At 41.1% G+C, this 25,210-nt stretch overlaps 1 protein-coding gene across 1 annotated transcript; it reads left to right on the top strand.

The window, feature by feature from the left end:
* Window positions 1-347: 347 nt before the first annotated feature.
* On the top strand, window positions 348-24,540 carry LOC114659675 (NADH dehydrogenase [ubiquinone] iron-sulfur protein 8, mitochondrial-like). Its single transcript, XM_028812279.2, has 7 exons — window positions 348-448; window positions 6,766-6,811; window positions 12,315-12,371; window positions 18,736-18,825; window positions 19,028-19,200; window positions 19,326-19,454; window positions 23,859-24,540. The coding sequence occupies exons 2-7, from the start codon at window positions 6,772-6,774 to the stop codon at window positions 23,988-23,990; spliced, it is 621 nt and encodes a 206-aa protein (XP_028668112.2). The 5' UTR covers window positions 348-448; window positions 6,766-6,771; the 3' UTR covers window positions 23,991-24,540.
* The last annotated feature ends 670 nt before the right edge of the window (window positions 24,541-25,210 follow it).

Raw genomic sequence — 25,210 nt, 5'->3', positions numbered from 1 at the left:
ACATTCAACATAAGACGTTAATTGCACATGAACACTATTGCACAAGATGTCAAGGTGATTAGGTGGCATTCAGTGCCCTGATTCAGTCTTATTAGTCTTTGTTTTGATGCTCCTTTATCTTTTGCCTGATTATTAAACACGCATCATTAAGGACTACAAAGCCCGCAGAGCCCTCGAATACACCTGAACGGTACGCCGTGTCTACATTTTCTAACTTCTTGTTTACTGTTCGTCTTTAAAAAAAAAAAAACAAACTCCACGGTAACGCTACTACTTTAATCGCGGTAGACCTTCTCAATATGAACGCCAAGTCCATCCAGGCGAGAATTTACTTCCGGTTAAATGACGCCACTTCCTGTCGGTAGCTTCTGGAGGTCAGGCAGGTTGGCTGACTGGCCGGGCAGGCGAGCGAGAGTTTGTCATTATAAAGGCCCGATTAGCGGAGTTGGTGAGTATACAGAAATGGGGTGGGTAGCACAGTTCAGAATGTGTCTAGTTAAGAAGAGCAACCTGGATTGTGGAACCCGTGACGGCTGTTGTTAGGAGACGTTAAAGCCCCAGTAGGTGTCGCGGTACGGCCCTGGAGTAGCAGAGGATGTGTCCTCGTTGACTTTGAGCGGCGGCCCCAGCCATGGCAGCTTGGGAGCCTCGGCTAAAGGATGGCTTAACAGACGGCGCTTGTGCTCGGTGCTTTATTGACTGGGATGTATTTTTCAGCAGCACACCAAATGATAGCGGGTTCACCTGAAGCAGTAAACGCTGTTCGCAGACAGCGTTGCTTGGGGGAGCCGTTGTAGTATTGCATTACTTTCACAGCAGTACGTGTTTGTTCAGACCAGGCTGACTTGTGTTGCGTTTGCACGTTACTCTCGCGTGTGCATGGGTTTTCCACAGAGGATTTTTCTCTCGCATGCAAAGGATTTGTATGACAAGTTAATGGACAACTCACAACTAACCGATGTGAGTGGGCTCTCTGCCTTGGACTCCTATTCTGTCATCGGTGGGTCACTGCCCTACACATAAAGTGGACACCAACTCCCCATGACAGCCTGCAGGTTAAGAAGGTTTGAAAATCGATAGATAGAACTTTGTCCCCAGGGAAAGTTACACTTCTTACAGGATACTATTAAGTAGATTATTTCAGTACATAAATAGTTATTTATTTATTTATGTATATATATATATATATATATATATATATATATATAATACACACACACTACGGTCTGAACACAATGACTGAAGTAGAAAAAAATTAAAAAGAACAAAACACTTTTCACTTGGTAGTTCAAATCACAGTGAGGCACTATACAGGCATGTTGTCGTTGATATAAAGAAGGGTTTCTCAACCTTTTTCCAACTGTGGCCCCCCTTTCAACCTCGTTTCCTTCCTGTAGCTCCCCTGTCTTACCGGTAGAAAGGTAGCAATTTAAACGTTTTGTTTGTAAATAGAACATGTTTTATTATAACATAATACAATGCAAATTGCATACAATAATTTCGTAATTTATAAAATACAAAAAATTTATACTTTTAAGTATTTCTCAATCAATGTGACCCTTGTGCTTGATAACCAGAAACAAGTTTGTTTTTTTTTAAATCTGTTTCTATTGCTGTGAGGAATAACCGAAGATCACCTCTGTCCATTATGTCAAGGACAATTCCGCGTGTGGCTCTGTAAATAATCCACACTACTGAAGTCTGATTCTGTATTACTACGACACTGGTACGAATTTTGCATAAACGAATGCAGGTAATTTCATTTCAGACATTGGGGGGGGGTGCAGATTGACTGGAAAAGGTACATCCCTAATTTCAAGATAAACTCTCAAATTGGAAATAAGTTAAGTGCTTTCAACAGCAATTGTGAAAGGAATGGCAGAAACAAGAGGCTAAAATATCTGCATTATTCGTAGGAAGAAACCACACTAACACTGCTGCAGCCACGCACCTTTCCTGTGACACATCAGATACTGAAATCACCCCAGGTTCCACATGGAGGGGGGGGTGGAGGATAGAAGTGGAAGTGACGTTGGCACCACAGAGCGTGCTTGGCAATTCATCCACTGGGAAGCAGTGTCACTTCGGTTTTCTTTTTTCATGTCCCACTTCTCTCTGTGGCCCCCCTTTTATGTAATTTTCACCTGTGGCCCCCAGGTTGAGAACCCTTAATGTAAAGGACCCTCTATAGCTTTTCATGACACACTTTTGATGAATGATTTGTTGACTGAAAGTCCTCAGTGTCAGTGAGTCAGAAAGAGGATGTGCAGCATTCTTCATAATGGCACTCGGTTTTTAATTCTGTCCTTCTCTGTGACCTGCAGGATGTTAAGAGCACGTCCTATAACTGAGTTTGCCCGTTTAATTAGCTTGTGATTTGTTGGGGCCTGTCTTAAAGTGATGCTATCATCCCAGCACACCACAGTGTAGAAAATTGCACTGGCCATCACAGAGTTGTAGAAGAGGTACTTGTGTACTAAACAGACGACAGTGAAACCTCCCCCATGGAGCCCCAACGCCACAATGAGTAGGGGGGAAAACTTATGCAACCTCCTAGCTAGGACATTGGCCTCAAAATTGAAATGTAATAATAAGTTCCACTTGTATATATGTATTTCTATAATATTCCAATTTCTGTAAGTTTCTCAATTTTTTTTTATCCCAATAAATAGGTTATGAATTTGTCAAAACACTTCTGTTTTCCTTTGTCATGCCGTCCGTTTAGTACACAAGTACCAGAAGATGATGTGTAGGATGTCACTTTCCCACATTAAGGGAGTGCAATCTCCTGAGAAAAAAAAGAGCCTGCTTTGCCGTTTGTTCTGTAGTTCCTGTGTGTTCTGAGACCAGTCCAGTCTGCCATAGATTGGGACCCCAAAATATTTGTAGGAGAGCACCACCTCTATATCCCCCCCCTGGATAGTGACTAAGAGTAGAGGCTCGTTGCTGCTCGTGAAAGTCAATAAACGGGTCCTTGCTTTTTGTTGAGTTGCAGGCAATTCTCTTTGTGCCAAGAAGCAAAGTTCTCCCCCTGACTCCTCTCCCTCTGTCTCATCCCTTTATCAATGCACCTCATTAGTGCAGAATCATCTGAGAATCTCTGCAAGTGACGTAACCTGCAGTTATATTTGTAGTTAAAGGTGTAGAGAGTGAAGAGTAAAGCAGACAGGTCTGTTCCTTGGTGCTCCAGTGTTGCTCACACAGTCCTTGAGTCTCACAAACTGTGGTCTTTCTGTCAGATAATCCATCATCCAGGACCGTTAAGTAGTTCTCTTGTGAAAAGCAGACAGACAGACAGTGGATTTTATATTTTATATATATATGAGATAGATAGATAAAATGAGGGAGAGATATAGATGAGTATGTCTTTTCTCGTAATTTAAGGAATGAATATATATATATATATATATATATATATATATATATATATATACAGTAATACCTCGGATAACGACCACAATCCGTTCCGAAAAGTGGGTCGTTATCCGAAATGGTTGCTATCCGAAACAATTTTCTCCATAAGGAATAAAGGAAATAGAAATAATTGGTTCCTAGCCCCTGTTGACTCGCTAATATATGAAAGTTACAGGCTATATAGGTATGTTTTTTTAAATGGGAACAGTTATAATACAGTACAAATGATGTTAAAATAAAAATAAAAACATTAAAGAAAGCATTTAAACATAAGAAAACATAGGAAAACTTATCGTTTTGACTGGAGTGCCCTCTCAGGGTTGGTAGCGAGATCCTGCCCCAAGTGGAGGAGTTCAAGTATCTCGGGGTCTTGTTCACGGAGTGAGGGAAGAATGGAGCGTGAGATCGACAGGCGGATCGGTGCGGCATCCGCAGTAATGCGGGCTCTGCATCGGTCTGTCGTGGTGAAAAAGGAGCTGAGCCGCAAGGCGAAGCTCTCAATTTACCAGTCGATCTATGTTCCTACCCTCACCTATGGTCATGAGCTATGGGTAGTGACCGAAAAGAACGAGATCGCGAATACAAGCGGCTGAAATGAGTTTCCTCCACAGGGTGTCTGGGCTTTCCCTTAAAGATAGGGTGAGAAGCTCAGTCATCCGGGAGGGGCTCAGAGTAGAGCCGCTGCTCCTCCGCATCGAGAGGAGTCAGATGAGGGTGGCTCGGGCATCTGATCAGGATGCCTCCTGGACGCCTCCCTGGTGAGGTGTTCCGGGCACGTCCAACCGGGAGGAGGCCCCGGGGAAGACCCAGGACACGCTGAGGCGATTACGACAGCAAAGGGAGGGTCACGGCAGAGGAGGGGGGGCATATGACAGATACGCTACGTATGGCAGAAAACAATAGCACTATGAATAAGCACATAACATAATTCTGTAACTAAAAACTAAAGAAATGACACTACAGCATGGAATAAAAAAAAAAAAAGTGGAATCTTACCTTTCTAGTGAGGCGATTACGACAGCAAAGGGAGGGGTCAACGCAGAGGAGGGAGGGCATATGACAGATACGCTACGTATGGCAGAAAACAATAGCACTGGGTAACTTTAATACGTAAACACATTTTACTGTTTACTGTACATAACTTTATTTTACGAAACTAATTTACAAAACACTTTTTTTTTATTTTTATGCTTTTTTTTTTATGGAGGTGTGGGGAGGAAGGGGGTGGAATTACTGCTTAGAGGGGAATCCCCCTCCATGAGAACATCGGGGGATGTCCTCTGTCGCTTTGAGGTTGAAGAAAAAAACTTGTCCAGTGTCTGTTGCTTCTGCCTTTTTTGTAGCACTTTTCGATAATACGACATCACATTATCATTGAACATGTTCAGGCTCCTACTGCCTTACCGCACTGTTTGGGGAAAGATTTTCTACAAACAATTGCAATTCCCCCCACTTAGCACACATTTCTTTAATCACTGAACTTGGGACTTCCTCCTTCCCTTCCTCTTCCCCCTCCGAAGACATATCCTCAGCCAAATTCTTTTCTTGCTCAGCCTGAAGGTGCTGCAACTCTTCAGTAGTGAGTTCATTACTGTGCTCCTCCACAAGTTCTTCAACATCGTTATTATCCACCTCCAACCCCATGCTTTGGCCCAGGGAAACAATTTCATCAACAATTTCTGGTTCGAATCCTTCAAAATCTCGCTCTGGAAACACAGTCTGGGCCAGAGTTTCCTCCATCCTGCATTCATATTACGGTAGGTCACTTGGTTCACATGCATTATCAATAAGATGAACACAATTCAAAATGTTGAAATTGATTCTTCCAAAATTCCTCAGAGTTAAGTTGGTATCGTTCGTTATACTCGAAGCACTTTCTGAATAAGGCTTTCGTGTACAATTTCTTGAAGTTTGAAATGACCTGTTGATCCATGGGCTGCAGCAAAGGGGTTGTGTTCGGTGGCAGATAACGAACTTGAATAAAGTCGAACTCTTCTTCTAAGTACTCGTCGATGTTTGGAGGATGTGCTGGAGCATTATCCAGCAGGAGAAGGCATTTGAGGGGAAGGATGTTCTTCTCTAGGTATTCTTTCACAGCCGGGGCAAAAACTTCGCGTCACCCACTCGACAAAAAATTGGCGGGTCACCCAAGCTTTAGAATTAGACCTCACATAACAGGCCATTTCTGTTTTATTACATTATGCTTCTTAAATACTCTTGGATTGTCCGAATGGTAGCTAACAGCGCTTCAGCTTAAAATCCCCACTGGCGTACCGCACAATAGAAGAGTTAGCCTATCTTTCATAGGCTTGTGCCCTGGCAATGCTTTCTCTTCCTTCGTTATGTACGTTTTATTCGGCATCTTCTTCCAAAACAGGCCTGTTTCATCGCATTAATACCTGTTGCGGGACGTAACTTTCTTCTTCTATGATTTTTTTGAATTCTAGGATGAACTTCCTCGGCCCTGTCCCCCCTTGTCGGAACTAGCTGCTTCCCCATTGCCTTATGACGCTGTGGATGCCTGTTCTGGTGCTTAAATTTTTCAAACCAGCCTCGACTGGCTTTGAAAACAAAATCACTCAAAGCACTTGTCTGTGGGGTTTTCTTCTTCAAATCTTCGTAGATTGCAGCGCCTTCTCACTAATGAATGCCTCACTGATGCTAGCACCTTCTAACTGTTTTTCATTTATATACACAAGCAACAACTTTTCTACTTCGTCTATTATTTGAGGCCTTTGCTTTGTTATAATAGTCATTCCTTTTGACACATTAGCTTCTTTAACCTGCTCCTTTTTCTTTAAAATCGTCGAGATTGTCGACTTTGACATGCCGTATTCTCTTGCGATATCCGACACCACGCATGCCTCGTTCATACTTGGCAATATTTCTTTTTTTCAATTCAATTGTTGGCCGCTGCCTTATTTACTGCACTGCTACCTAGCTTTCTTAATCTTCTTTGGAGCCATGATTGAGGGCTATATATTATTAAATAATGCAACAAAATCACTAAATAAAGAAGGATGCACACCGATAAAGATAATGAACGTCTGTTCGTAACCGTGTCTCGAGCGCAAAGGAAGATGGGAAGCTGGCCGCTGTCCGCTGGTCGCGTGTGCGTCGCTATCCGAAATTTTGTTCGCTATCGGAGGCAAATTTTTTGTGAAATTATTGGTCGTTATCCGAATTGTTCGTTATCAAAGGCGTTCTCTAACCGAGGTTCTACTGTATATATATAATGTAAATTTTTTTTTACTTTTTTTTTTTCTTGTTTCTGTGTTGCTCGTTCACCAACTAATGCATATCAAAACGTCATTGAAGATTGTGTGATTGGTGGTGTTTTTTTTTTTTCAGGCCAAGATGTCATCCTTGAGATTGCTGTATCGAGCGACACGGCCAGGTAAGTTTGTGGTGTCCTGCTGCCCTTTGTCTTTAATAATTTAATGTTTTTTTTGTTTTTTTTTTTTACTTAGTTGGCTCATTTTCCTCCATCATTCATCAATAAAGCAGTAAAGACTGACAAAACATTATTTCTGCTATGTTTTATACTATTTCTGTTCTCCAGATATATATTTTGGACTTTTTCAAGATAAATAATGATCATCTTGATAGTGCTGAAAGACAACTTGTTTGTTAATGGGATTTCAATTTCTTTATTTACCTGTAATAATATTTTTAATTGAAATCAAGGAAAGAAACAATAACAATGGGAAAAAAAAAAAACAACTCAACATTTAAATTAGATACCAAAGTCAGCCTTGCCCCATGGTGCCATTGACCCCACTCCTATTAAAGAAAACAAAAATTGCCCACAAAAGATCTAAGACAAGTATTGCTAGTGGAGTCCGAGGACAGAGACCTCTGCAGTTGTGGAAGTTCCTCTGGAGAAGGAAAATAAATCCTAAAAAAGGTCACATCAGTAATGATCAGGGTGCAAATCACTTTTGAGAAATTCTTTTCAGTGTTTTAACGTTGTCAATTTTTTATTTTAGAGGACTTTAGTTTTCAGTCTATCCAACCATCCATCCATTTTTTCCAACCCGCTGAATCTGAACACCAGGGTCACGGGGGTCTGCTGGAGCCAATCCCAGCCAACACAGGGCACACAGGCAGGGAACCAACCACCGCGACACAGGACACACACAAACACACCCACACACGAAGCACACACTAGGGACAAATTTAGAATCGCCAATCCACCTAACCTGCATGTCTTTGGACTGTGGGGAGGAAAACCCACACAGACACGGGAGAACATGCAAACTCCACAGAAGGGAGGACCCGGGAAGCGAACCCAGGTCCCCAGATCTCCCAACATGTGAGGCAAGTCCAGCGCTAACCCACTGTGCCGCCGTTTTCAGTCTATTTAAAGGAAAAGTTTGGGTATTTTCACACCAGAGTTATTTCTTCACACACATGCTATATGTGAAAATTGTGTTCTAAAGTTAATTGCCTTATTTAAATTAAAAATACATTTCTTGCCCACACTGGTGCTTTACACTGGAGGCTATGGGGTATGGACAAAAAGTTTAAAAACTTACCGCATACATCCATTTTTCAAGCCAAGACAGTCTTGTGAATGCACACATTGCAAAATGGTTTATACATTTCATTTCTTATAGAGTAAAACGCAAATATTATGAGATTCAGACATTTTTAAAGAGAGACCACCCATGCGCAGTCTTCCTGCGCAGTAACTTTTCATCTTTTCCTCGTCAGGATGTGGTTTCTTCCCGACTTCTGACCAAATCACAGTAGAGCTTTTTGTGCTACGTGGTTGATTTAGTTTAATTCTGTATTTACGTGTGAATTCACACAGGCAAATAGAAAACATATCCTTACTATGAGAAAAATAGCACCAGGAATATGCAATAAAACGGGTATTTCCAGATCCCTTTTGTTGTCACAAACACACATCAGAAACACGGATGGTGTGGATCAATCCTTGACAGCTGTCTTAGCTTGAAAAAAGGATGTATTTGGTAAGTGTTTAGTTTTTTCCTCCATTATAAAGCGCCAGAGCGTGAAAGATATTTTTAAAAATTTTCTCCCCCCTGTGTCTGACACTCGCGTTGTGAAGAGGGGGGCTGCTGAACGTACCCCAAAGAGACGCAGTCACTCCTCTTGACACTCCAAAATGGTGATACAATATGAAACATAGTTTTTTTTTTTTTAAATATAACACCTCCTCTTTGCTCGATCAGCTGCTGGCTTGCTGCTGCTGCCATGCTGTGTGATCTGCATCTTGCACAGCACACTTCTGTCAGATCACCTATGTCCATATATTCAATCTCTTTTCGCTTTTAGCTTCTTGTCAATATCGCATTGAATTTTGATTCCATGTTTGGAATTACATTGTGACAATGCCACGTATAACTGCCCGTGAGTGAATATCGTTTCTTTCTCTCTACAAGAAATGTGTCTGACAATAGCATTCACACAAATGAGAAATGATTTCTCTTGCGAGATTTCACTTTCACCAAACAACAGATCTTTTAATTCTCGCGGAAATGCCTCTTCATTGGAAAGAAACTGAGTCTCCGACTTAGTTTAAATCCGAACAATATATTTGATCTTTTTTCGCTGTTCTGTTATTTCACCGAGTAATAATTTCCATTTGTTTGTGCTAATGCGATCTTTGCTATCCTTTTATTGAGACTTTTGAATTTTCGTAATTCCATTAACTCTAACCTGCTCTGCATGCGTATCGCGCCAACGCTTTTGAATTCTTTACGACATTCTACTTTGTCATCTACTCTTTGTTTTATTTCTGGCCCCAGGCATGGTTAAATCTCTTGGCACTAAGTCTCGTCTTGCAGGACGTGAAAGTGTCTCTCTGAGAAAATAACGTCTCGTCTCCTTTCAACATTCCAAGATTTTTTTTTTAATAGAGATAATAGAGAAGTGTTTAAATAACATTAGAACACAATTTTGCACGGCAAATGCATATATAGCATGCTTGTGAAGAAATAACTTCACATTAAAAAAATACCAAACCTGTCATTTTAAGAGAACACGGAAAAGTTCTTCAATGCATTTAAAAAATCATTACATATACAGTATGTTAGGCTGAGGAGAAATTATGACCTATGCAATGGAGCATGATTACCACATAAAGTATTATATAATTGCTGTACAAAAGCATGTTTTTTTTTTCACTTCTAAACAAATGTAAAGGGATCAGAGGCTTTTGTTATTATAGAATGACGCAAACTAATATGTGCAGTCTGCAGGAAGGAGCCACACTTGAAGCTTCTTTCACACAATCGCTAAAATCCACTTGTAGCGATCTGGTGCCGCTAAGATTCACACAGTCGAGAAGACAGTGATTTATTTATTTTTATTGGTGGAGATTCCAGGGACACATCCAGCCTTGGCCCGACCCGCACATACTCACAGAGACAAAAACAAAGCAAACTGGTAATCAAACAGCAAATAAAGAATGTAATGAACACAAATGCAATAAATGTATATAACGATACCTTCCCTGTTCCCCTTATGGCGATTATACATTAAATACACAAAGCACAAACAAAACACACACGGTAAAGTCCATGAAAAACGGTAATGTAATCATCAAATGTAATGATGAAAATAGTCCAGAGATCTGCACATTGAATAGGAATGTAAAGATAGTCCTACCGGTAGATCCTGAAATGGTGAAGACGGCTGGACGGGTTCAGAAGCGCTCCTTTGTTCACAGGATGGTCATGAATCCACTTACAGTCCTCATGTACACAGGCAGACAATCCAGACCCCAACCATAATAATAATAATAATTCATTACATTTATATAGCGCTTTTCTCAGTACTCAAAGCACTATCCACACAGGGAGGAACCGGGAAGCGAACCCACAATCTTCCACAGTCTCCTTACTGCAAAGCAGCAGCACTACCACTGCGCCACCTGTGAGGACCATGAAATGATCCAGAACAAAACGAATAAATACAGGTAACCCAACAGAAGGCAGACAGACAGGAACTTGAAACACAAAAAACCCTTTCTCCTTTTGGTCACCGGCCCCCTGTTTAAAAGCCGCGCTGACCTCCTTTGACCCCAACAGCCCCTGCACCCTCAGCAGAAGACCAATCAGAGCTACTGCATGGACTGCTGGAAGTTGCAGTTTCAAATTCTAGTAGTACCGCTACACACTGGCAACAAACTAAAGCTCATTTCACAATAAACCTACTTGCAGTGTAGTTACGTTTTGTCCCATTAAAGCCTGGCACTGCTCAGAGACAAGTTTTCAAACCACTGTGCAGGGCTACCAAAGATAGTTACTTGCAAGCTACCTTTAACTTTGTCCGTTTTCATTACCTTTTTTTTTTTTCTCCACTTCAGGATTGTGCAGTTTCAAAACGTACACAACCTGCCGTAGACATCCCAGTTTACAGCTTCCAGGCAGCTTCACTTACGTTGTCTGTGGGGGCAAACTACAGTGAAGTGTCATTCGTTTGTAAGCTCCTCCGGATACTTTGTTTTGCTCCTGTTATGACTGATGGGAAAAGAAAAAAAAAAACACTAATATCCAAAAAAAAAAAAAGGGAAGGGGGCATGTATGAAGTATCGCAGGATTTGTGTCCACACACCATTATAAATTAAAAGTAAACTTTTATTAGTAATGATTGTAGTTTTAGTAATGATTCTTGCAGCAACATTTTAAATTAACTGAGTGTTGCATGCTGAATGGTTTTAGATAGATAGATAGATACTTTATTAATCCCAATACAGCCTGTGAATAATATTCTGCAGTTGGTAATCCTACTATAAGTAAATACAAGAATTAGATATACTTAGAAACATTTTCCCCACTATTTTAAGGCTGGAAACATCAGATCTTACATGTTCTCGTAATACAGTATGTGTTGCAGTAGATGTCTCATGACCAGGAAAACTTGTACAGCTGTTAACAGAATGGCAGGTGAAAGACTTTTTTTTTTAAACCTGCTCATGGGCAATGCCACCTTTAGCACTGCACAGGAGCCAACATTCAGTGTGGTGCCTTCTCCTGTTTCTCAATATCAACTGTACATCGCTGACATTCAATCCTGGCTTGTCAATGACAAAGTGGCATCAGTCAGGAAGAAGTAACATCGTCAGCTTCATAAGAAGATCAGAAATGTGACAAACAAGAGGAGACCATTCAGTCCATCAAGCCTGTTTGTTTAGTTGTTCCAGTATCCCATCCAGAGCCCTCTTAAAGGTTGTCAAGGTTTCTGCTTCAACTTCATGTCTCTGTAGTTTATTTCAGATTTGTGTAACTTTTTACATGACTTGATTCTTTTAAGTGCACTTCCCTTTAATTTCCACTGATGTCCTTGAGTATGTGATTCACCCTTAAACTGAGAGAACTCTGCTGGATCTACTTTATCACTGCCTTTGACTCTGACATGGCTGCAGTTGCACGCTTTTATTACAGAGGTCCGTCAGCGTGAAAGCCTTCTGCAGCAAGCTGGAACTTGTGGCATTTGGCCAGCCACTGGGACTTGGTAGGAAAGTGTGGTGCTTGCTCATTTATTTCCTGTGGTGGCTGGTTTGCCCTTCTTTACAATTTCAGCATTAAAGATTAATGATACGAAGAGAACCCTTCTGAATTGTGGGTGTTTGGGTTACTTTTATGGATCTGTTTGTGTTACGCTGATTTATAATAGAATCAGTGGAACACACTTTTAAGCCACTGGTTTTATACTTTGTCATAAGGTGAAGTTCTGCTTGAATAAGAATATGCTTTGCTGAGTAAAACTGGAAAGGCAGGAAGTAGCTTAGGTCTTTAGTTTTTGGTTATGTCCACCTCATTCTGGTTTTTGAGTGTGAAGTACAGTAGATCACTGCTTTTGTAAAACTTTACATCTGTTGCAAAGAAACTTGTGCTTTGTTTTAATAATTGTTTTTATTCCTTCAGGTACAACGGCCGTGTTGCTGCGTACGTTAACTGTTTCAGCACAGAGGCATAGTTATAGTGAGTATTCATTATCTTTTTATCTCCATCATGCATTCCTGCACACCTCAGCTATTTAGCATTTACTGTGTGTAGTTAAGCCCCACACTAGTCGTGTCACAAAACCTTCATCGGGGAAGGGTGTAAGCAGTGCTAGAAATGTATGTTTTTCATGAAGAACACAATCTTGGAGCACTTTAAAGACAGAGTATTACCTTTGATTAGAAATTTAGTTATTTTTACAAGTTGAGGACCAATTCATATGGTGAATCAGAGGCAGAAGTGCAGTCTGCTGCCTTGTGGTTTATTAGGAAACACTGTAGTCAAAGTAACATGGATTTGGATATAACTAAGGTAGTCCACATTGCCATCCAGAGTCAGATCACCACATAGTTTCTTTAATTACTGAAACTAAGGCTGGTTTATTTTTACCCTTCTCAATTGTTTTTTTTTTTTTTATACAATGTTTCAATACAGCTACATGTGTTATTATAAGGTACACTTTAAAATGCTATTCTGTCCAAGTCAAAGAACTAATATGGTATAACATATCCAAATAATTAAAAAAATAAAGTGTATGACAGTCTTTATTCTCTGTTTTAAGTCTGCATATGCCCAATACAGTATACATTTTAAGCCTGACCTCAACATGACTCATATTTTCCTTCATTCGTTCATTTTCCAGTCCTGCCTACTTAATTAAAGCTTTGCTGGAACACCTGAATACTGTCCTGGTAACAACTGTGAAAGGCAAGAGCCAACCCTGGATGAATACTAGTGTATGTCAGGGTACACTTGGCTCACACACCCACATTTGCTCGTCATTTTCTAGTTTTTTGTCAGCCAACCTTTCATATACACCACATGAGATGTGATGAGTCCACTGTTGCTCCTGTCTATGTCCAGACAGTTTACGGAAGCAGTCAAGAAGGCTAATAGGATGTTTGGTTATACTGTATATCATGATGTGTGGACTACAAGTCAAAAGAAGTCATGCTTAAGTTATATAATGCACTGCTGAGGCTTCAGCTAGAGTAGTGTGTACCGTTTTGGTCTCCATATCTCTCTATTATATTAAAAAAAAAAAAAATACTTGGGACGAGACTTTTTGGGTGGCAAGACGTCATCTTTTGAAGAGAGACAGAGAGGCACTTCAGAAAGACACTTTCACGTCCTGCGACATGGTCAAGTCAAATCATTCAGACATCCACGTCAGACAGATTTGAAGTGAGACAGAGAGACACTTTTATCCCGAAGGAACATCAACAGAGCAAATGAGTACATGGGCAATCCTAGCAGCGAGAAACGATGAAGTCAAATGAAGTAATGCAAAAATAGTCGATTGGTTACACAGCACATTGGTTAAATGCGTATCAATAGACTATTCTGAAACATTTGGTGATGATAGTGTGGAAGATGAAACATCAATTTACAAAATCCCACAGAATATCTACAAACGTTAACACCGTCCGGTCTCCCACTGGCCAAATTACTGTTGAAAGAAGGATGTATCGACAAGATTACTTGTACTGAAAATTGGTAGAACAATTCTAACATGTAAAATTTTAACAGGCGACAACAAAGGTAATGTAGTACATATTCCGCGAATAACATTAGACACAAAAGGAGATGTTGATATGCCATTTGTATCTAAACGTTTACAGCTTCCCTTTAGAATAGCTTTTGCAATGACAATTAACAGATCCCAAGGACAAACATTCGGAAAAAGTCGGTTTATTTATAAGAGAGAAGAAAGAAATGATATTCACTCACGTCCAGTTATACGTTGCATTATCACGATGTAAGACCAAACAAGGAATCAAAATTCAATGCAGTCTTGAAGAAAAGTTAATTACAAATATTGTTTTTACTGAAGCTTTAAAGTAAAAGTGAACATAATGCATAGGTAACAATTACCAAGAAAAAAAAAAAAATCTCTTTAAAATGTATTTTAGGTTAACCAAAACCGGGGGTTGGTGAGCGAAGCCCCCTAGTTATTTTAAAAACTTGCAATGAGGCGTAATCGTTGGAAGAAAGATCTTTTGAAGAGTGACAGAGACACTTTCATGTCCCACGAGACGGTCAAGTCACGTCATACTTACAACCTTTGGAAGCAAGTCCCGTGATACACATGCAGGGTAGGTTAGAGATAATGGAAGTAGGAAATTCGAAAGTCTCAAAAACAAGAGAGTAAAGATTGCATTAGCGTAAACAAATGTAAAATATTACTCCGTGAAATAACGGAACAGCGAAAAGAGATAGAATAGTGTTTGAGGATGTCTGAGGGAGAAGAAAGACGAAATGCAGATCACACAGCAGCAATCCAGCAGCTGACCGAGCAAAGAGGAGGTAAAAAAAAAAAAAAAAAAACAACTGTTATTTGTTTCCCATTGTATCACCGTTTTAGATGGGTTTCGGAGGAGCGACTGTGTCTCCTTGGGGTGCGTTCAGCCCCCCTCTTCACAATGGAGTTTAGCGCTGGTGGTGGGGGGTAAGAGGTTGGCGAGCGAAGCACCCTAGTTACAAAAAAGACAAAGCAGCGCAAGATAAAGTCCATAGGAGAGGAATGAGGAGAGATTGAAGGAGATGAATCTTTTCAGTTTAAGCAAACAGATTCAGAGGTGACATTGGTAAATTGTTTTAAACTATAAAAAATACTAATTCAGTGAATCCAGGCTCTTACTTTAAAATAAATTCTGCAACAAGAACACAGAGACATGGTTGGATACTTAGATTTCACACAAATGTTCGAAAGGTTTTTTTTTCCCCACAGAAAGTACTGTAGACGCCTGGAATAAATTACCAAGTACTTTGGTGAAGAGTAGGACTTTAGGGACCTTCAGATCTCGACTTGATGTTATTTTGTACAGTCTAGGTGAATGGGGTGGATGAGCTTGTTTGTCTGAATGGCCTGTTTTTTTGTCACATGTTTTCTAATGCCTTTAGTTTTTTTCCACACATCAGAGTTCTAGAGAAATTCCCCATGGGCATTGTGAAAATGGGAAAACTCCATACATGCAGTGCTTGGTATTTCAGAAAAGTGGATGTTGAGGCAGCAGAGCTAACGACTGCTCCACTTTGCCATACTTATGGAAAGTTCAAAATGAAGGCCTTCACATTTAGGCAGATTAGGTGTCTAGCGTCTCCCTGTCAGTTTTCATTGCACAGGCGAGAGTGGATGAGGAACTTGACTGAAATTGGTATCAGTATTATTACATTATGTGAGGGAACATGGCTAATACTGTTAAAGGATAAGTTCTGTATTTTTCAGGTTGAACTTATGTCTTCACAATCATGGTATATATTAATTTGTCACATACATTTGTGTTCTAAAGTGAATCTTGTTTTATCAGTTTTGAAAATTCCTTGTCAGTTCTTGCAGCTTATAACAGTGCTAATGGATACTGTGAGAAGAATGAGTCATAGACATCATAAAGATTTGGGGCAGCCACCTGTATATTGTTTTCCCGGCTGCACAAGTTGATTTGAAGTAGCACAATGTGCGTAGAACAGAGTCCAGAACAGAAATGACTGCATTGAGACAAGATGGCTGTTTTAACAGAAAGAAAGGGAAAGGATGTCATCGGGGCCGGAACCGAAAAGTGACGTCATCGTCAACCCCAGAACCGGAAAGTGGCGTCATTGTCGGCGCAGGAACCAAGCGGGATTTCCCGAGTAAGGTCTGCAGGAGGCTGAGAGAGGCAGTCCGCACACTTCGCCGCCCCCTGATCTGGTGTAGAATTACTATTATTTAGGCCCTTTAGCTGTTTTCCCATGCGCACGTGTGTCACAATACAGTGTTTCAAAGGTGAACGGAAAAGCCTTAAAACCTGTCGATAACGTCCCTTTGCCATGCCAAAAATGTTATTAAGTCTTGACCTAGGACTTGGAATTGCACACATATTGCAAAATAGTGTATCTGTGACTCTTTAAGAAGGGAAAAATCTGTGCACTGTACTCCACAGCTCGTCTTTTTCCATCTTTCATTAATGTGGGCTTAAATTTACCTCAGCAAGTCAAGCATTGTGATTTGTCACTAAATGTTGATGCCCTTTTGTGATTTGCTGTCTCTGGTGTGTGGACAACCTCTATGCCACACTTCACCCCAGTTCTTTGCCAGTGGCTAGACATCAGGAGCACAGTCTCTGTCAGGATTATTCTACCAAACATGCAAACTGTACGAGTAATATGAAAAAGTCTCCAAACAAGGTGATGGTTTACAGGCTTGGCAAGTGCTGTGTGTGCAGGCCCTCGGCGCTGCTACTGCTGCCACCTGCAGAGCTCATTTTATGCCCACTTCTCCCAGCAGCACGGAGTTGTCATTCCTGACTCTGTCTCAGGGTTTGATATGTCCTCCCTGTGTATTTAAGAATTTATTGATGATATTGTATGTCAAACACGTTGGTCTCTGCTCCTTTATTACCATATGCTCAGCAAGAGCGACTCCGTTTCTGCTGCCCATTAACTTTTTTCTTTCATTTTAATCAACTTATTTTTAAGATTCAGTCTCTTTTGCCTTAAACAGCACCCTGAATTGTTTCATTTTTCCTTAATTAGCAACCAAACAATGGTGAGACACAAAATGAGCCAACACACGACCAGCTAACTTTTGTCACACAATATCTTCTTATGTAATATGCTGCCGTGGCTGCCCGTTTGTCTGTCCAGGATTTGAACTCACCTGTAGTTTGCAGACCGCTTGACCTGTTGACCTGAAATGTGGTACACATACACTACATGACATCTACTGTCTGATTTCTGGTGATGATTTTTATTACTCTTTATTTTTTACTTTATTTTATTGTAGAATCAACTTTCCGCAGCTGCCAGCAGGGCGGCGCATGCGTTCAGGCGCCGTTCTCATTCCCTACCACCTTCGCCGTCACTTCCCCTACCTCTTCATATCTTAAATCATTCTTGAGGCAGATTGAAGACTTAAGTGCCAGTTTAAGTGAAAAATTAAAGAAAACATACTAAGTAATTGCAACACAAACACTGACTTAATCAGTTTTAAGGTGAAAAGATGCCGACGAGAGAAGAGAAGAAGCGGGCCACTAGGGTGGAGAGAAGAACAGCTTCTCAGAAAGCAGTAAGCGCATCAACTTCTGAGCAAACGAATGATAAATGTACAGAGAATGAGAAGTAGGAATGATCAAGTCAAATGTATCCACTGCACGTTATTGTGTAGTACGCCATTACTGGTCTGAAAATAAATAAATAATGGTGAAAGTCTCACGAGGTAAGGTTGATCTGCTCAGGTCCACAAAACATTTTGATGGTCTTTTTAGAAAAAGAAAACGGACACTTTGGGAAATGTCTGCTGTGGCAGAATAAGAGCACCAGCAAGCTATGGAATTAAATAATGGGTTTAATTGACAACAAGAATCGGCTTCTCATTAAGTAATTGGTTGGAGCGGAACTGGTTGAAGTCTGAAGTCCCAATTTAGCTGGTCTTTTGTTGGCTTGCTTCACATCTCATTTCTGTTTGGCTGCCATTTAATAAAGAAAAGAATCAATTCAGAGGACCGAATCCTTAAAAACAGGGCTATTAAAATGAAGGGGAAAGAAGTTAATTAGCAGTGAAAACTGGTCACTGATTAGGAAAAGGGTTTAGAATGAAGACCTGCAGCCACTGCGGCCCACCAGGACTGGAGTTGGAGAGCACTGGTTTACAGTTAGAGTTTTGTGGACAGCCTTGTTACAAAATCCATCCATCCATTATCCAACCCGCTATATCCTAACTACAGGGTCACGTGGGTCTGCTGGAGCCAATCCCAGCCAACACAGGGCGCAAGGCAGGCAACAAACCCCGGGCAGGGCACCAGCCCACTGCAGTGTTACAAAATTACATTCCTTAATATTTCTGAAGACCTGGATGGCAGACTTGAGTGTTTTGTAACTGACACACAGATTAGTAAATTAGACACAGTGTAAACCTGCACATCGACTTGTTCTTTTCAGAGATTAGTGGGAGAATTGTTTTGATAAGGAAGAAGGTGCCAGTGTTGAGAAGCTCAGTTCTTCTGTGGTCACTGCATTTTTGTTCATGTCCCAGTGGCTTCAGTGGGCTTTACATGTTTTAGCCTCTTGGCAAGGTGGGCAGAAAAAACAACTCGCCTAGACATGCTGTTGCTACTGTAATTAACGTATTTGTCTGAGATCTACTGGGATATTTAGAGGTTTTGCACTCAAGAAAACAAGTGTAAGTAGACCGTGACATTGCGTTTAGCTGTAAAAGATGTCAGGAATCTCTAATAAGACGGTGAGAAGATCTAACTGCATGTACCCTGTGCTGTGTGGGGACATGAGGACAGAAGGTGACTTTGACAATAAAAAGAAACGGTAGTTAAAAATAAATAACACCATTTTCTGTTTTTTTTTTTAGAATATGTAAATGCCAAGGAGATACCTGATGATTTCACAGCCATAACAGACCGAGCTGCCCAGACGCTTCTGTGGACGGAGCTCTTTAGAGGTGCGTGTAGCATTTCAAATTAAAAAAACAAAATCCAGTGACTGACGTAAAAACTATGGTTTTTGACAAAAGCCTTTTAAATGGCGGGAGTGCTAATAGGGCACGGGGTCATTTTGTTGTGCTTTATAAATATCAATCTTTGGGATTTCCTTCTGTCTTTGGACTGGCAAGTGGCAGCTGATGTTAGTGTTGTTACTGGCAGGTTTGGGGATGACCTTGAGCTACTTCTTCCGAGAACCAGCTACCATTAATTACCCCTTTGAGAAGGGGCCTCTTAGTCCACGTTTCAGAGGTGAGCATGCCTTACGTCGCTATCCTTCAGGAGAAGAGAGATGCATTGCCTGCAAGCTGTGTGAAGCCATCTGCCCTGCCCAGGTATTTCTCGTTTATCCCAGCTGCATTCCTGTTAAGTCTTCTGTAAACCATCTTAATTTTTGTTTCAAGGTTGTTTGCTTACATGTTCCCCTTTTTAATACAGAGTTCACTTTAACCTGTTTCAGGCAATCACTATCGAAGCTGAGTCACGTGCCGATGGGAGTCGCAGGACTACACGATATGACATTGACATGACCAAGTGTATTTATTGTGGCTTCTGTCAAGAGGCCTGTCCAGTTGATGCCATTGTAGAGGTGAGAAATACTCCAGCTTGTCATTCACATCTGGCTGCTCTTCATGATAGGAAAGTGGGAAGGGTGGGTTCATCTGTAGATGCCATGGATTTACAAAGGTCTGGTTCTTAATCAAGAAGAAATGCCAACTTCAAACATATGGTTGGCTGATAAAGAGTGTGTAAGGTTAGAAATTAAACTACCTAAAAAACAAAGAAACCTGGAAGAAACGTATCTGTGAAGAGAGTCTATAGTGGATTTAGATGGTTTCGCTTTCTGCACGTGTCATTGTGTTGTAAATTTGGTAAATTGATAAATTTGCCATTTTTGTCCATCTGTCTACACTCGGTAACCCATAAGGACACAGTGGAAACAAGTTTTCAGAAAGGCTTGCAAATTATTTTAAACACAAAAAGTGAAATCGCTCATTTATATAAGTATTCAGACTCTTTGCTATGGGACTCCAAATTGTGCTCAGGCGTATCTTGTTGGCTTTAATTGTGAAATGAAAATTTATTGTCATTGCACAACAGTATACAAATGAAATTAACATGCCCATTCCCCAAGATGCTACCAGACAAATAAATACTCATGAATAAAGAATCAAGTATTAGAAGTAGAAAGAAAAGAATACAGATAGGAAATAAAGAATAAAATACTAGAGCTAAAAACATTGTCAGTATTGCACATGGTCAGTGGTGGTTGTGATCATGGCACATGTTATTATTTTGCATTGCCAGCTTGGCACATTGTGCTGCTACCACGGCCTGTGTTAATATTATTAACTAGTTTTGGTACATTCCTAATCCCCCGCCGCTTTAATTTGATATATATTGATATGTCCCTAGCTCCCGCTTTGCTACTGGTGCTGCTTTAGTTGTAGATTTATATCCCGCCATATTCTATTTTAGGTTAAAGAAATTATCGTCTTTTTACCTTCAAGTTATCAAAGGTTTTCACGTCCTGATAACTTTGACTTTTTGCCAGAAACGTACATTAAAGTATACGGATTCTCAGCCTTGACTTTCTTGGTGAGTAAAGCTATCTGTCCACGTCCAGCGGGGCGCCGCACACTCCATACAGACTGGGTCTTAGGAGAGAAGCCTCGCTAATACGCCGTTTGGGGACGGAATACATGGTTAGTATTTTGGCCTGACCAGCCAAGACATCGATGGAGTGACTTTGAGACAAATCTCTAGTGTCCTTCAGTGGCCCAGACGTAAACTCTATAGGACCTCTGTGGAAAGACCTGAAGATGGCGGTTTACAGACCCTACCTGTCTAGGTGTTAACAGCGATTGAGAACATCTGCCTGGAAGAATAAGGGGTGAACCTCCCAAATCCATGTGTGAAGCTTGTAGAAACCCACCCAGGAAGACTCATGGCTGTAATTGCTGCCAAAAGTGACTTTTATATAAATAAAATATATGTATATTGAATTAAGGGTCTGTATACTTACATGAATGAGAGATTTTAGTTTTTGATTTTTAATTGATTTTAAAATCTTTCTGAAAACATGTACACTTTACCATGGGCTACTGAGTGTAGATTGATGGGAAAATATTGAAAATGTATCCATTTAAAATGAAATCTACAACACAATGAAGGACATAAAGACAAGGAGTCTGAATACTTCCTGAATCCACTGTGTATCTGACTGATAGCTATGAGCAAATGTAAAGCATTTGGTGTATGGAAAACCAAAAATTGAAAAGTTTTGAGGAGGCTCTGTAAATGAGGATAGGACTTAAAGTAAGTAGCTCATGAGTATCTGACAAGGCAGCTTGGACGGATATTTTTGGTTCACGTCCTTGTCCAGTTTGAGAGGCAGAAAAAAATTAACACTCTTAAGTAAATAAACTTTATAATTTCAAATGTTTGGGCCCTGTCCCTTGTTCTAGCTGAAGATTTCATGCGTTGTCAGACAGATGGGAGGTACTTCTGACTGAGAAACGTGTATCATGTGAACAACCTGTGAATTGAGAGCTCCCAGTCGGACGATTCAGAACAAGCACTGCCACCCCAGTTTGTGATGGAATGCTTCATCTGCAGTCGATAATTTAAATCAAAAATAGATAACCTGGTCAGCCAGAAGTGAGATCTATCATGACAGCTGGAAAAAATGTCATTCATGACTTAACATGTGAAAGAACTGATTTTTGACAGTACCCCCCCTGTTTACGGTACAGGTCTCGACACTGTTGGCTATAATTAAAGCCAAAGGAGGGAGAACGCCACAAAAATATAGACATAGAAAATAAGTTATTCTGTTTATGTTGGGCTCGCACTACATGACTTTCAACAGCTCAAAGTCTCTGAACTGCTCACTGTTACACTGTGTACATTTGCAGAAAGTGGCATGAAAAAGGCTTAAAAGATCATAAATAGGACCAGGCGGAGAGTGAGGAAATATCTGAGGTGGAAACCAGGGAGGCAAGAGGACTTGCAACCATTCAGAAATGCAAGGCTTTAAAATGGAGCCAAAGTTCAAAATCCAGAAACTGTTTAGTGTTGTGTATGCTGCACTCGTGTGCTGCCAGACAGACGGGGAAATATTTGGGAATCTAATCTGGGAAAAATGTTCCAGTTGGGAATATCATATGAGCAAATTGTGAATTGAGAATTCCCAGTTGGACATTTCTACAAACTGCTACAAGAATTTGTGAAGTCATGTTGGCCTTTCACTGCAGTCAGTATTACAAAATAAAAATAGAAAACCTGAAATTATTAGTAGCATTTTATTTGGAATGATGTGATACACCTATAGATAGATAGATAGATAGATAGATACTTTATTAATCCCAAGGGGAAATTCCCATACTCCAGCAGCAGCATACTGATACAAAAACAATATTAAATTAAAGAGTGATAACAATGCCGATAACAATGCAGGTATAACAGTCAATAACTTTGTATAATGGTAACGTTTACTCCCCCGGGTGGAATTGAAGAGTTGCATAGTGTGGCGGAGGAACGATCTCCTCAGTCTGTCAGTGAAGCAGGATGGTGGCAGCAGTCTGTCGCTGAAGCTGCTCCTCTGTCTGGAGATGATCCTGTTCAGTGGATTCTCCATGATTGACAGGAGTCTGCTCAGCGCCCATTGTTCCGCCACAGATGTCAGACTGTCCAGCTCCGTGCCTACAATAGAGCCTGCCTTCCTCACCAGTTTGTCCAGGCGTGAGGTGTCCCTCTTCTTTATGCTGCCTCCCCAGCACACCACTGCGTAGAAGAGGGCGCTCGCCACAACCGTCTGATAGAACATCTGCAGCATCTTATTGCAGATGTTGAAGGATGCCAGCCTTCTAAGGAAGTATAGTCGGCTCTGTCCTTTCTTACACAGAGCATCAGTATTGGCAGTCCAGTCTAATTTATCATCCAGCTGCACTCCCAGGTATTTATAGGTCTGCACCCTCTGCACACAGTCACCTCTGATGATCACGGGGTCCATGAGGGGCCTGGTCCTCCTAAAATCCATCACCAGCTCCTTGGTTTTGCTGGTGTTCAGTTGTAAGTGGTTTGAGTCACACTATTTAACAAAGTCCTTGATTAGGTTCCTATACTCCTCCTCCTGCCCACTCCTGATGCAGCCCACGATAGCAGTGTCGTCAGTGACCTTTTGCACGTGGCAGGACTCTGAGTTGTATTTGAAGTCCGATGTATATAGGCTGAACAGGACCGGAGAAAGTACAGTCCCCTGTGGTGCTCCTGTGCTGACTACAATGTCAGACCTGCAGTTTCTGAGACGCACATACTGAGGTCTGTCTGTAAGATAGTCCACGATCCATGCCACCAGGTATGAATCTACTCCCATCTCTTGTCAGCTTGTCCCTAAGGAGCAGAAGTTGGATGGTGTTGAAAGCGTATATGTAACCTCTTATTACTTTTTGTGCAAATCGACGGCGACCTTGCTTATCTCCTAGAAATCTGACTGTAAATTCATATGAATGTAGTGAAGTAGAAAAGTGAATAAGTAGAAATTCCAAAAGCTCCCAGCGCACGTAAACACAGCTTAATGTTAGCGCAGTGCAGTTGACACATTTGTTTTGTCTTTCACCGCTTACTTAAAATTACGAAAAGAATGAGTCCAGTGGATCCAGGCTGTTACTTTAAAATGAGGTCAACAAGAACACGGGGAACATGGTTGGAAACTTCTTAAGGGTGAATTTTGCAGAAACGTTAAAAAGGTTTTCTTCACACAGAGGACCACAGACAGATGGAATAAATGGCCAAGTAAGAGAGCAGGACTTTAGAGGCCTTGGAAAAGATCGGTGGATAGGATTGGCGAATGTTAGTTGGGCCATTTGCTAGTATCAAAGTGTTTCTAATGTTCTTCTACTGCATGTGGCACAAGTAGGCAGTCGTTCGTGTGGACAAAGAGTGATGGGATTGGGGAAATTAAAGCATATGTGTGTTTTGTTGTTACCAGGGTCCAAATTTTGAGTTCTCAACAGAAACGCACGAGGAGCTGCTATACAATAAGGAGAAACTCTTGAACAATGGTGACAAGTGGGAAGCAGAAATCGCAGCTAACATCCAGGCCGATTACCTTTATCGATGACCCTGAGACTCTCTGTTCTTCTTCCCTTCCTACCCACCACCTCAATTCTGTCCATTTCATCGTTTTGTTTTAGCATTGGCCTGTCAGACACAAAATGTATGCACCACTACACTTTGAACTTACCTGTGGACATTTTCTCCAAAATCTAAAAAACCACCGAGTGTTCTCATATCATTTACTACCAAGAGATGAGCGTTTTGTGGAACTGGGGGCCATTGGTGTTTTGGTGTGGTAGAGTGGGGAGACGTCTGTAGTCGGGGCAGGGGCACTTAATTTCATCCTTCCCTAGTACATGGAGTTGGAATTGTGTTTTTTGTGAATAAATTTATTTTATGAGAATGCCAGCTTTGGGAGAGATTCTTTTGAGACCCGTGGGTCACCAATGTGCAGCCAGCAGTGTTATTTATCATTCTACCTCATTCTGGGGGAGATTCCTGCAAACCACAAGCTCGATAATTGAAATATTTTGTTCTTTCATTTCTGCAGACAGATCCACCATGCAGTGGTCTGTAGCTGAAACGTTGATGCAAATAAAGTGTTTTCAATGTTGGCTGTCTCTGGAAATGTGTTGTTAATAGAAAGCCATGTCTCTTTCTTTTGGTGACCCCACATCATTTTATTTTGCTGTACAGTTGGTCAAATCTTCTAGCAAAAGTCAAAATTGAGATTGAAGTTGTCCCAAGAAGACAATTTGAAAGCTGAATGTATTAGGAACATGAACTCCCTGGGGTTTTCACTCATAACGATGTCACTTTATCGAAACAGACTTTTAGTGAATGTGGTAAGGCCGACATGACTTATGCAGAGCAACAGGTGAGCTGTGGTCAGCCAAGTAGAAAGAGTCTGATGACCGAATTTCACTTGGCCCCAAAACACAAGGTGCATCACAGTGGACTTGAGGAACATCAACAGTATTAGGAGAAAGGAAAGACATTGCCTGGTCTAAGTGGTCCCATCAAGGTGGTCAGAGGAGGGTGCTTGGGCAGAAACACTCCCGAATCTGTGGATTCAGCCTTCAGGTGTTGACTTTGCTGATGGCACTGTCCTTCATCCATTCTTAATCCAGTTACGAGAGTCGGAGTCTGTCCAGCAGCATTAGGCCCAGAGTCGTTGGTTATAAGACACACCGGTAGATTCAGTCAGTCACAGTTGTTGGGTATGGAGGCTTTGTTACACACTAGGGAGGCCTCACCTGGAGTGGTGTGTTTTACAAAGCAGCA

Source organism: Erpetoichthys calabaricus, chromosome 10 (assembly GCF_900747795.2).
Source record: "Erpetoichthys calabaricus chromosome 10, fErpCal1.3, whole genome shotgun sequence".
Lineage (NCBI taxonomy): Eukaryota > Metazoa > Chordata > Cladistia > Polypteriformes > Polypteridae > Erpetoichthys > Erpetoichthys calabaricus.
Note: the sequence above shows the minus strand (reverse complement) of the source record. Positions and strands in the feature narration are given on the sequence as shown.